At 33.9% G+C, this 13796-nt stretch overlaps 1 protein-coding gene across 7 annotated transcripts in view; it reads right to left on the reverse strand.

The window, feature by feature from the left end:
* INTS6 (integrator complex subunit 6) overlaps window positions 1–13796 on the reverse strand; it is a 111610-nt gene that overhangs the window by 30274 nt on the left and 67540 nt on the right. For all 7 annotated transcript variants that reach the window (XR_004279118.1, XR_004279121.1, XR_004279119.1 and 4 more), the window contains exons 8-15: window positions 10102–10254; window positions 9842–9974; window positions 8610–8704; window positions 5842–5952; window positions 4626–4841; window positions 2397–2523; window positions 1414–1556; window positions 987–1218 (exon numbers count right to left, since the gene is read on the reverse strand). Coding sequence is in view for 2 of the 7 variants with exons in the window: in XM_032314634.1 (XP_032170525.1) it covers window positions 987–1218; window positions 1414–1556; window positions 2397–2523; window positions 4626–4841; window positions 5842–5952; window positions 8610–8704; window positions 9842–9974; window positions 10102–10254 (1210 nt within the window). In the remaining 5 variants the exon portion in view is untranslated. The remainder of the gene's footprint in view (window positions 1–986; window positions 1219–1413; window positions 1557–2396; window positions 2524–4625; window positions 4842–5841; window positions 5953–8609; window positions 8705–9841; window positions 9975–10101; window positions 10255–13796) is intronic.

The raw sequence follows: 13796 nt of genomic DNA on the forward strand, positions 1-13796 counted from the left end.
ATAATTAATGCAATCATTAATTCATTAAGAGTTCCCCTAAATCCACTCTTGTTCTTCCCTAACAATATTTCACACAGTACAGTTGGCCTGCTCTTTGTAAAATGCTAATCAGATCAGGTCACTAGCTCTTCAAAACCTTTCAAAGATTCTCATTGTCCTTAAAGTCTACAATCTTTACAATGGCCTCCAGGGCCCTCCATGCTCTGGCCTCAGCCTATCTTTAATTTCTTACCTTATCTCATTCCCAATATCTTTGCTATACTAAAATTCTTTCAGTTCCCTTAATCCCTTCTCTTTAGTGTATACATTTGCACATATTCTTCTTACACTACTACTGTAGCATATAGTAGCACATAGCAAAACTGCTTAGCACTACTACTAAAAATGCACGGCTTTTGCAAAACAATTCCCATTCACCCTTCAAATGTTGGCTTAAACCTAACTTCCTCAGTAAAGGGTCTTGACCCCACAAACTAAGATAAATCCTTTTACCACATGCTTCCAAAACATACCTGACTTCCCTTTTATAACATGCATCACACTTCTAATGAAACCTTCAATGACTGTCTTTCCTTACTCATTATCAATGAAGGCAGAGATCACTACTATCTCACTGCTATACCTCAATGCCTAGCACTGTTTACAATTGTGTGTGTGTGTGTGTGTATATATATATATATCATAATTAGTGGCTGAATTAACCTGAAACTGAAAACTATCTTTCTATGGGTATTGATAATCTCCCTTTAATACTGTTATTCTGAAATACTTCAGACTTATGATATTTAGATCATGCTACCTATAATCAAGCATAATAAATATACGAAATATCCAACAACTGTTCTTTAAAAAGACATAAAATGATTACAAGCTAATTAGAAGAAACAAGTATCTTTTCTAGACACTCAGTATTTTCTAGAATTAAAAAATCCCTTCCCCACGAAGAGACAAAAAGCAGCACTAATGTTTTTTGTTAAAGCTCTTACTTTTATGAAGAGGAAGGGGTTTTATAAGATCTGGCTGTGCTTGAGTCATAGGTACAGGTGGTCCTTTCCCTCCAATATGATTATTCACAACTGGATTCTGTTGTCTGCCTCTTAGTAATGGAGACATACAGCGACGTCTTTTAGGGATCCCTTGCATATTTGGTTCTCCAGGTCGTTTATGTTTATTTTGAGGTCCAGCCACAAATTCATCTGCTTCATCTATCATCATACCCTATAACAAAAAAGAATATAATTTCCCTCGGTTTACATACAGTCCTTAAATGGTAATAACTAATTCCAATCCCCATTAGAGCAACTATAATTATGTTGATATTTATTAGTCTACCAAGAAAAGTAGCTTACTTTAGTTAAATTAAGAACTGTTAAATCCACAAATGAATTATACAGTGGAACATTTCAAGTTTACCTTTTTATCTAGCTTAAAGGGGTTGCCAAATGTATGCAACCTTCGAGGCTGATCAGGATCAAGTTCTCTTAGTGGAGAAGGTACTTGCTTGAGGTATTCCTGGTAATTCCCCATTTGTGCTATAGGAACACTGTGCACTTGATCTTTTCAAATAGGAGAGAGCAACAATGAAAGTTAGCCTCACTAAAACAACACCGTTTAATTATCAAATAATATCCTCTTATATATGAATGCTACCTGGTGTTATTCTAGGAAGTCTTCCCTTACCATATATGTTAAATTAGTGTGTTGTCCCTACAAATATTGTGACAAAAATGAAGTCTTTTTAAAATTCTTAAAATAAAAAATTTTAAAGAATTGATTTTATCTTCTAAACAAAGCAAAAATATTGCAGTTAACTTGAGTGTGCAAAATAAGCAATATGTGTTAACATTGCCATGAAAAGGAATTCTTCTTCTCTATTCCAATTAAGAATTTAAATATAGGAAAATTTACAAAGAAGATGTATCACACATAACCTTTTTATATAAAGCTATAGTTGGAATGCTTACATCAGAGATGGCCAAGAGTTAAATTCTCACCTGACTTGATTTGTAGTACATGCCATGGAAACAGCTAAGGGAACAGGACGTGTACGGACCAACTGAGTCAAACCACCAGATACCAGTGTATCACAAGAAAATGATTCTGTGTGTGTGTTAATGCATGAACAAAAAGTCTTTAAAGAGAAACGAAGCTGCTAACAAAGGCTGTCACCTCCGGGAGAAAGAATTTGGGACAACAGTGACGATAGAAAAAAATGTCAAGAATCAGGGATGACTTAGTTCTTATTTCATTTGTTTGAATTTACAAAGAAAATAATATATATATAATATAATACTACTACAGAAATTCTTTAAAAGCTAGATTAATATACCATGTTTTTTCAACATAAAGAACGAAATTCACAAAAGAAATACCATTATTTAAAACCATGATCTAACCTTCATCCTGTCCTTTAAGAAATCTGCGGGTGCTCTTCAAAAGATTAGATCTCATTCTTGTTAAGTGATCTAAAAGATTCCGCCTTGGTATGTCATACGCATTTCTAAATGTCTGCGGTTTCAAATCCTGTTGAAAAACACAGACAAATTTATTTTTATTTTTAAATATAAAATTAAAAGAAACTAAAGTCTCTAGCCTGCAGTATAGGTTTGGAAATAAGATATACAAGTCTCATTAGTTTTAAATATAATAAAGAATTACGATGCAATCTTAATGTATTATTTTGGGAACCAGAAAATCCAAACTGGTAGTTAAGTTCAATCAAATAAATTCACATCTTTCAAGATTTTGCTATATATTCTGGCTAAGGGAAGTAAAAACCATAAAACGGATTTCCAAGAAACATAGCTTTGATGTATAATTCACATAAAATTAATTTACCCATTTTAGGTATACAGTTTGACGAGTGTCAGTAAACTTAAAATTGTGAAACCATCACCACAATCCAGTTTAAGAATGCTTCCATCACCCCAGAAAAGTTGTTCGTGTCCATTTGTTATCAACCAATTTTCCTATCCCCAGGCATCCACTGATCTGCTTCCTGTCACCCTACATTCCATTTTACAAATGGATTTGCTGTATCAAATCTTTTCTATCTGGCTTTTTTCACTAAGGATGATGCTTTGAGATTCATCTATGGTTATTAATATATAAGTAGTCTGTTCTTTTTTACTGCAGAGTAGCAATCCATTCTGTAGATATAGTCTATCTTTATCCATTTTCCAATGGATGAACAGTTTCCTTTTCAGTTTTTGGTGATTATGAATAATGCTGTTATGAACATTTGCATACAAAGCCTTTATATGGACAAGTATCTTCACTTCTTTCATACAGATAGATACCTTTGAGTAGAACTGCTGGTTATATATCAAATATAGCCATTCTAGTGGGTGGGAAGTGGGATCTCATCATAGTTTTAATTTGCATTTCCCTAATGGCCATTAAGGTACAGCAACATTTTACGTGTGTTTGAATTCATGTATCTTACTTGGTGAAGTAACTGCTCAAAGATTTTGCCCACTTTTTATTAGATTTTTTTTTTTTATCACTAAGTTGTAGTTCTTTACATATTGTGCTACAAATACTTTGTTCTATATATACTCTTCTCCCAGGCTGTAGCTTGCCTGTTCATTTTACAAAGTTTCTTTTGTAGACAAAAACTTAAATTTTAATGAACTTTATCAAGTTTTTTTGTGTGCTTTTGTGCTATATTTGAGAAATCCTTGATGACTCCTGACCCAATGTCATAAAGATTTTCTCCTGTTTTCTTCTAGAAGTTTAGTTTTAGTTTTTACATTTAAGACTATAAGCACTTCAAGTAATGTGAGATAATGGTCAAATTTATTATTTTGAATATGGGTATCCAAATGTTCCAGCACTATTTCTGAAGAGATTATCTTCTGACCCACTGAATTGTTTTGGCACCTCTGTTAAAAATTAATTGACTACATATGTGAGTGTCTACTTCAAGACTCTCTTCTGTTCCACTGATCTATATGTTTACCCATATACCAACAATACAACATGCTGATGATGACTACAACTTTATAGTAAGTTTCAAAATTAGACTGTACAAGTATTCTAAATTCATTATTTTGCAAAACTGTTTTAAGCTATTCTAGGAGCTTTAAAATTTCCATATAATTTTAGATCAGCTTATCTCTTTCTTCCAAAAAGGCTACTGGGATGAAGATCTTTTTAATAATGAATATTCATAAAGCATTTAGGACCATACTATGTACCCAAGGTCGTCAGCATAAGTACCAAACTTCAGCAAACTGTAAGACTTAGTAGCTAAGTAACTTCAGGCAATCTTTAAGCCTCTGTTTTCTTTCTTGCCTTTTTTTTTTGCTTAAGTAATCTTTATACTCAAAATGGGGCATGCTCTACCAACTGAGTGAGCCAGGCACCCCATTTGTTTTCTCATCTATAAAATGAATGTGTTGGTTTACTCATCAGTCCACCTATTCATCCACTCAGCATGCACAATGTCTTAATTCTAAAACTCTATGATTCAGTAATAGTATTAATGATCATTATTCTTCAGAGGTACAGAAGTACTTCTGAAGTTTGGACAAACTAAGTTATCAATTAATGGATAATCTGATTTATTTAACAATACCACAGAATATAACTATAGCAGTGCTAAAAATTCATATAACTATTACCTTATTGAGCAAAGCAACCTGGAAGCCAGTGTATTCTTTCATGTTAAGGTCTAGCAGTCTGTGAGGAACATCTTCTGAAATCCCCTGGAGCAACTGTTGAAAATCTTTCCTATAAGCCATTGATAAGCCATGTGATCGGCTTCGGACTTTAATTCCAGTTTCCTGTACTACTTTTTTGCCTACAGATCCGATGACTCGATCAGATTCTATTTTGGCCTGAAGTAAAAATAGTAAGATTTAATTTTGACATAATCTAAATTAGTAAATTAAATACTAATAGTTTTGGTCTTCTATAAATTAAGTATTTATGTTATAAAAAGTATGTATGTAATTATAAACTCAAGTAGCATAGGTCATGTCAAGTTCTTGGTAAACTAAAGAAAGTTTAAATAAATATGTCTTACAGTTTTAAATCATTACAATTATAACCTTTTGGAGAAGGGCAAACAAAAACAACTTCAATTTATTTTTATGTACTAGTACCCACTACACTTAAACCATGAAATGTAAGTGAACCCTAAATAAAAATATGGATTTCCAATTCAGAGGTCATATAAAATCAGAAAAAATAACTCATCAGTATTTATTTAAAGACACTATTATTAGCACATAACTAAATGTTCACAGGTATAACAAACATGATGTAGCTTTTCACTGGAAAGCAAGTAGCAATATTTTGACTCTATCCAACTTACATCTCCATGAGCAGTTAAAGTACAGGTGGTAGAAGTACTAGAAAAATAATGTACTTTATATGATCTTAATACCTTGGCAGTCTAACTGTATACTGCTTGACTACCAGAGTATCTATTAATGTGATTTATATTCAAAATGACTATAAAATACAATGCTTTTTACAAATACTTCAAAAGAAACTTCCATTTTTGAAAGAAAAAGAACTATAGGTTTTAAAACATAAAGCAAAAGAAACTGATTTTTGTCTAAGAAAAACAACTTTCTAACACAAATTTCTCAAAAGAAAACATGAATTTTCAGTGGAAGAAAATCCAGGACCACATAAATTAGGAATTATTATTTCAAATTAACCTTCCAAAACACAGCACACCATGTACTTGAGACTGAATTATGTTAATATATGATATATGTGGCTTTAAAACATTATATATTAATACAACCTAATTCCATTAGGACCACCTGTTAAGCATCTTAGCCAAAACCATTCAAAATACTTAATAGCTCTACTTCTTAACATTACCTGTTGACTCAATTTTTTGAGGTATGAAATGACACTGTAACTAAGTCCATATTCCATACTGTCTGCTATTAGGTTAGGTGCTCCCATCATTCTAACAGCTTTCTTCAAAGGCTATAGGAAAAGAGAAAACATCACTCAATCCTAAACTTGTCAAAAAGGTTAAGACTACATGTATTATCAGTTTTGAAGATTTCTTCAAAAAAAATTCTTTTTTTCAATAAGAGAGTAACATAATCATATTTGTATTTCAGTAAAATGTTTGCCAGTGGTACAAAAGGTAGCGTGAAATACTTAAAAAGGATTAGAGGCTACATTTTAACAAAACCTGGGACAGGAAAGGTAAAGTCCTAGACTCCTTAGTATCACTGGAGATACTAAGTTTTTAAGAAATGGGCAGGAGACTCATCACAGAGGGAGATTAAGACATGAAAAATGGAAGATTTCTACCTTGGGTAACTGTGTGGGTTATGGCTCAACCATTCACTAGCTCTGTGACCCCAGACCAGGTTATATAGCCTCTCTGGGTCTAAACTATCTCATTTGAAAAGGACAATAGTATCTACTTCATAGGGTTGTCATGGGATTAAATGAATTAATACATGTAAAGCAACATACAGAAGCATCTGGTACACAGCAGGTATTCAGTAAGTGTTAATCACTATTAGCTGAACTGAAAAAATAGAAACAAGCTCTGAAGGAAAAAACAGTCTAATATTTACTGTGGATGTGGTATAGTAAAATAATTTTCAACTCTAAGGACAGCCTACCACTTTTGCTAAGAAAAATGTTACTAGCAGGACAGTCTAGTATGTGTGAGTGGGATGCAGTAAGAAAAGGATGATAGCTGGGTCGCTTGGGTGGCTCAGTCGTTAAACATCTCTCTTCGGCTCAGGTCATGACCGCAGCCTGATGGAGCCCTGCATCAGGCTGCCTGCTTAGCAGGAAACCTGCTTCTCCCTCTCCCACTAAACCCTGCTTGTATTCCCTCTCTCACTATGTCTCTCTTTGTCAAATAAATAAATAAACATTTTTTTAATAAAAAAAGTAATCTTTTTTATGTTAATTTTTTTTAATTTTTTAATTAAAAAGAAGAAAAAGAAAAGGATGAGAGCCATTCACTGACATCAGAAAGTTTATAAGCACTGGTATCAAACCGCAATCAAATCCCAGCTCTGATATTTAAAATCCATGTAGCTTTGCCTAAATCCTGCAGGTTGCTATGAAACGTAAATGAGTCAACATATGTAAGAGTTCATATTCTGTGTTCCTTCCTTTTCACTCTTACATGGCAGGCACTATGTGCTAGACACAAAACTTATCTCTTACAACTCTAAAATATGATTTTCAAAGCTCAAGAGGCACTTTGGGCGCCTGGGTGGCTCAGTAGGTTAAGCCGCTGCCTTCAGCTCAGGTCATGATCTCAGGGTCCTGGGATGGAGTCCTGCATCGGGCTCTCTGCTCAGCAGGGAGCCTGCTTCCCTTCCTTTCTCTCTGCCTGCCTCTTGCCTACTTGTGATCTCTCTCTGTCAAATAAATAAATAAAATCTTTAAAAAAAAAAAAAGAAATTAATGCTTTTAGTAGAAACCATTTAGAAAGATTAGTTATTGTCAAATGCTATAGTATTCCTGCATTAAAAGTAAAAATAATGGTTAAAAGTGCTTTTAACACTGGTCTCCTTAAGAAGTTACTTTTCATACAACAGATAATGCATTTAATAATATATATACATTATTGGTCTTAGCTACTATGATACATGAGGTGTTAAGTACAGGTGACCTCTGAACCACAGGAGGGCTAGAAGTGCCGACCCCACACAATTGAACATCCATGTACAACTTTTGACTCCCCCAAAACTTGACTAATAGCCTGCTATTGACTGAAAGCCTAGTAACATCATTAATTTTTGTATGTAATATGTATTTTAAGTATACTCTATTCTCACAATAACCTAGGTTTTTCTTGATAATTTTTTTTTTTAGTATTTATAGGCTATATGGTTCATCTGCGACTTCTCCAAATTGCTAAAAATCTCAAAAAAAAACTTCCTTTATATCTACCTGAAAAAATTTACATATAAGTGAACCCGTGCACTTCAAACCTGTGTTGTTCAAGGGTCAACTGTAATGACAAAGTTATGGTTCTAAAAATGTATGATTCTCTGAAAATATATACTTATCTACCTAAAAACACATTTCTGGAGACGTAGGGAATAAAGCAAGAAAAATTACTCTGTACCCTTAAAGAAAAATAGTTATAAAACTGCAATTTAACAAAGGAGTGCAACAATTGGAGCTATTCTAAAAGCCAAGCTGCTTGGGATTAAATTCTAGTCTCCCACACATTAGCTATGTAGCCTTGGACAAATTATTTAATCAGTTAGTACCTTAGTTTCCTCATCTGTGAAACAGAAATAATGATTTCTACCTCATAGGGTTACTATATAAATTAAATGAGATTAATAGAACATTGTATCAAAAACTAATGAGGTTAATAAATGTAAAATGCTTAGCATAATATCAGGCCTAATGTACGCATTATATATACATTATCATGATCATTATCATTGTCATCATTATTATGCAAATCACTGAAACCTTTCTTTTCCATTACATCTGCATTGGTCATTGACATTGGTCAATGTTCAAAACATTTGTATATTCTGTACATTCTATAATAGCAACAAATAAGAATTTTAATATCTACAGTAAACCATAACCATAATGTAAAATTTTGTAACAAGTTCTATTTTTAACAATAACATTCTTACCCCAAGATAGTAGGGAGGCATTGTCTTCAAATAACTTTCAAACGACTGTCTCCATTTCAATGTTGGTTTTGCTTTATGTACTTTAAACAAGTCATCTATAAATGTATAATGTGAACAAACTATCATCATCAATTGTTTTCACACATGAAAATCAAGTTAAACACATTTCATTTTTAAAGTCCACTTTCTTATTTGTAAGGCAGTAACATCAAACATCAAGTTGTTAACAAAATTAAAAGGGGCACAATTTTTAGTTCTGCCACTTTGAGTAGTAATACCATTTTAAACATAAAAAGATGCCAGTCGGGCGCCTAGGTGGCTCAGTGGTTTAAAGCCTCTGCCTTTGGCTCAGGTCATGATCCCAGGGTTCTGGGATCAAGCCCCACATCAGGCTCTCTGCTCAGCAGCGAGCCTGCTTCCCCCATCTCACTCTGCCTGCCTCTCTGCCTACTTGTGATCTCTATCAAATAGATAAATAAAATCTTAACAACAAAAAAAAAAATAGATGCCAATCATGTATTTCATGTAACAATATTTCATGTAACAATAAAGGCAGAATCAGAAAATACACAAGAAAATCTATACACTATCTACACTTAGACACAAAATAGATTTGAGGACAGAAGCAAAGTATGCACAAAATTTTCTATAAAATATACCTAATATTTTGACTATAACTTAAATCTGATGTGGTTCCATGGAGGAAAATTAGTATTCTCCAATAGTACTGCTCAAAAATTATAGCCAGAGGATCCCCAGAAACTAACTTTAGGCTTTTATTACAATGTTTTAGAATAAATTCATTCATTTAGAAAAATATTTGCCAAATGAAAATTAAAGTACAGGTAAATTCTTAGAAAGAAAATACACTCAGATTTATAAATACATGCTTCTACAAAATGTCTTGTTCACCAAATATAAAGCCTGTATTACCAATTCTAACCATGTAAGAAATTAACTTGCAGAAAACTTAGAATATTTAAAATTTAAAACATAGTATCTTCAACAATTTATAGAACCAAAGGTGTTTTGACAATGACTTTTAATTTACCATAGACAGACACAGATTGCTTTAAAACCACCTTGGATAGTAGGTTCAATATTTCAGAGTTAAAAACGGTTCCATTAATTTTCACAAGACAGGAGAACTTACAAAGAGATATTCCCAAACTCTGTTTTGAGGAAAGTTTGTATGTATGCTGAGCCATAGAAAACAGAACAAGAATACTTACCTAAAAGAGGAAGGAGGACTGGGTAATTGTAAGGCATCACAAATAAGTTGACACAGTTCAGTGCTGTACTGGCTTTCAAGTAACCAAAGGGATGACCAAGTTCACTATATTTTGCACTATTGCTCACATATACCTGTTAAAAGGGAGTGGTAAAGACAACATATTTAACGACCTTTACAAAATGTTTTATAAATCACTGATTCAATTTAACTTTTTAAAAGAACATTGAACTTTTAAGTCACTATAGATTTTTGGCTCACCTGCCAACATGTTTGAGGAGATTTCCTTTCCAAGATAAATTGAGTCAGTGGTGAAGGTTCCAACTCGTATTTGTCAAAAGGCAATTTGTCAATAACCATCGGTTCACAGTCCGTACAGGAAAACTTCACTACCGGGTGAGACGTGCGAGGTGGCTGGAGGGGAAAGTCTTATTATTACTATTCACACAAAATTCAAGAAACAAACTAATTTTCAGTACCACTCACTATCAGAATTTACTCATTTCCTCGATTTTGCTAGGTAATGAATTTAATTTACTACTGAAAGCACTATTAAAGCTGAAAGAAAATACTTAAAAATGTAATGCTTAAATTTTATATTCACAAGAAAAAGCCAAAGCATTTTTAAAATGTACATAGAATAAAAATCTTTTTAGATCTTAAAATTTATAGATCTTTAAGATATTAAAGATCTTAAGATTTTAGATCTTAAAATTTGCACTTTAAAGTGCAAAATTTTGAAATTAAGTAAGTAATCATTAATTGTTACATCTAAGAAATAACTAATACAGAAACCTTCCTAACTTCTCAGTTGTGGCAATTAAATTTCTTATAATGGAGTAGTAACTTCCAAACTGATTACATACCTTATTTAGTAAAAGTTTTTGAATACACAATATATTAGGACATATATACATTTATTTATAAATTATTTGTAAGTTAATTTATAGGTATATAATAAAATATAAAATAAAATAATATTAAAAATAGGAGAAAAAGATAAACATAAATAGAAATTCTAATGTTTTCCTTCAGTTATTTCTGTGATATATACATACTACTTTGGACAACCTGATCTAAAGATAGAAAAAACACAGTAATGTAAGGGGGAGAAAAAAGGCATGTTAATCTAGTCCCAGCTCTCCCCTCCCAATAGCCTCCTTCCTAAGAATCTCATGATTGAAGACTGATGAAGGAAATAAGAGCTATGAAGAAATAATTTGAAATTTTGCTGCTATAAAAGGCTCTTATTACTTTATTACTACCTATATACTCTAGTGGCTCTCAAATCCAGTGTTGAGACCAAATCTCCCTCACTTCTTTTATGTTTCATCTACTAGACAGAACCAGAATCTTCTATAAATCCCTCCAACACGTTTATACAATTCATTATTTCTCCCCCAAACTACAAAACCTGTTTTATTTTTTTTTTTAAGATTTTTATTTATTTATTTGATAGACAGAGAGAGATCACAAGTAGGCAGAGAGGCAGACAGAGAGAGGGGGGGAAGCAGGCTCCCTGCTGAGCAGAGAGCCCAATGTGGGGCTCGATCCCAGGACCCTGAGATCATGACCTGAGCTGAAGGCAGCGGCTTAACCCACTGAGGCACCCAGGCGCCCCCCCCAAAACCTGTTTTAAAAACCTAGGTGCTGGGGGACCTGGGTGGCTCTGTTAAGCATCTGCCTTCAGCTCAGGTCATGATCTCAGAGTCCTGGAATGGGGCCCCACATCGGGCCCTCTGCTCAGGGAGTCTGCTTCTCCCTCTGCCCTTCATCCTGCTCCTGCACGCTCACTTGCACGTGCTCCCTCCCTCTCTCTCTCGCTCTCTCAAATAAATAAATAAAATCTTTAAAAATAAAAACAACCTACGTGTTATCCTCACTATCTCCTCCTTATCCTCATTATTTAACTGTCACAAAGAGCCAAATAAAATCCCACAAATTCTAAGCTAGTAGGCAGAACACAAAAACTTGGCAGGTGCTCAGTATTTAGTTACTGCCTTCTGTCAATAAATTCTCATCTCTCTAAAAATTTATATCTTCTCTTTCTTAGTACTCTAATTTATGCCTTCATCATTTCTCAGACTAGACTAGTACAACTGCTTATTTTTAATTAACCTCTCTAATTAGCTCCCTCCAATCAATCCCATAGCCACAAAATATAAATATGATCATGTAATTTCCCTATCTAAAATTATTTGGTAAAAGTAGCAACCAATCACCTAAAAATAGGACCCAGACTCTTTTCTTTAAATATATACAAAGATCCTTAATGATCTAGTCCCTATCTCTTTCAACCACCACACCATGTATACCCTGTGCTCCAGCCATGCCTAACCACTTGTAGTTAGCCAAGCAGATCAGCATCTTTTCATGCCCCTGGTTTCGCGTTATTCCTGGCTGCTCTATCATTTTCTCCCTTGCATATTACAAACAAACAAAGTTTTAAAGTCTGAATTGGCAAGTAAGACATCTGACACCCTTTCTTGCCCTGTCCTCCAAATACATACAGGCAGTTAGGCACCACATCCTCTGGGCTCTGCTCCATGCACCTCGTACAGTCAGCACACTGTTTTGTATTATGTTCACTAGTCTGACCTTCCTGTAGAATGGTAAGATTTCAGAAGGGAAGCACCATGTTTTACTTCATATTGTGCTCCTTCATTTCATATGTACCTAACACCTATCTTATTGAAACAGTCCATGAAACTCAATTTTATTTTTGAATGAAAATACTGAGATCCAAGGGGGAAAATGTGTACTAGCAAGAGAGGATGTCTTCTATAACTTGGCAAAGAAAATTCTGCATTTATGACTTCATTTAATCCCCCAATCTCATGAGATAGCAGTTATCTCCATTTAACTGATGGGAAATTGAGTGGAGAAGATAGCTGACCAAAACACAGCTAATAACTGGTGGAGCCATGATCTAATAAATTCAGAACCAGTCTCTTAACAAATCACATTTAATTTCAGTATCAATACATCTGATTTGAATACTATTATTTATAAAAACTTCATTTCCCCTCTAATATCCTTCAGTTAACTTTGCCAGTTCTTTCCAATATTGTCTCTTTCTTATGATTCTCTCCTCAATCATCTTAATTCATTCTCTTAAAATCTCTTACATGAATCCTAGCAATAGCCATCTAGATAACCTGCTTACCATCCAACTCATCTCCTAATTCTGCTGCAGATGAAAACAACTGGATTAAATTTCCTAAAGCAGCACGCTTTTAAAAACATCTTCACTTATTCTGTGAACCCCACTGAAGTGAGAAAAGCTCAAATCCCCTAACCTTGCATTTAAAGTCATGAGCCAACTGGTTTATGTAATACTCTCAATGTCCCCCACACATGTTATGATCCACCTATACTCAGCTATTTCTCCTTCCTCTAAATACACTTTACTCTTTTTGACTTCCATACTTGTTTTTTTAGGATTTAATTTATTTACTTGACAGAGAAAAAGAGAGCACAAGCAGGGAGAGCAGCAGGGAGAGGAAGAAGCAGGTTTCTCACTAAGCAGGAAGCCCAGTGCGGGGCTCGATGCTAGGATCCCAGGACCACCACCCAAACCAAAACCTAACATCTAACTGACTGAGCCACCCAGAAGCCCTCATACTCTTTCCTCCCCCAATTGAAATCCCACACTTCAAAATCTAACGATTTGCAAAAGACCACTAGAGCAATATTAACAGATAATGCTTGTGACACTGGTTTTAGATTTCCTTCTATTAGGACTCAACAAATACTACACATACTCCTATAGGTGTTAAAATACAACAGAATGAACAACCAACAAGACAATATTTCATATAAATAAGGTATCTCTTCTATAAAAGGTGAAAGGGCTCCAGAAAGAAAGTAAAATGACTAAAGAAATTAATAGCTTCTCTAGAAAGGCCAGATTTTAAAACTATGATGATTCAATCAGAAAAAAAGAAAAGGAATAA

This window comes from Mustela erminea, chromosome 15 (genome assembly GCF_009829155.1).
Source record: "Mustela erminea isolate mMusErm1 chromosome 15, mMusErm1.Pri, whole genome shotgun sequence".
In the NCBI taxonomy this organism is placed as follows: Eukaryota; Metazoa; Chordata; class Mammalia; order Carnivora; family Mustelidae; genus Mustela; species Mustela erminea.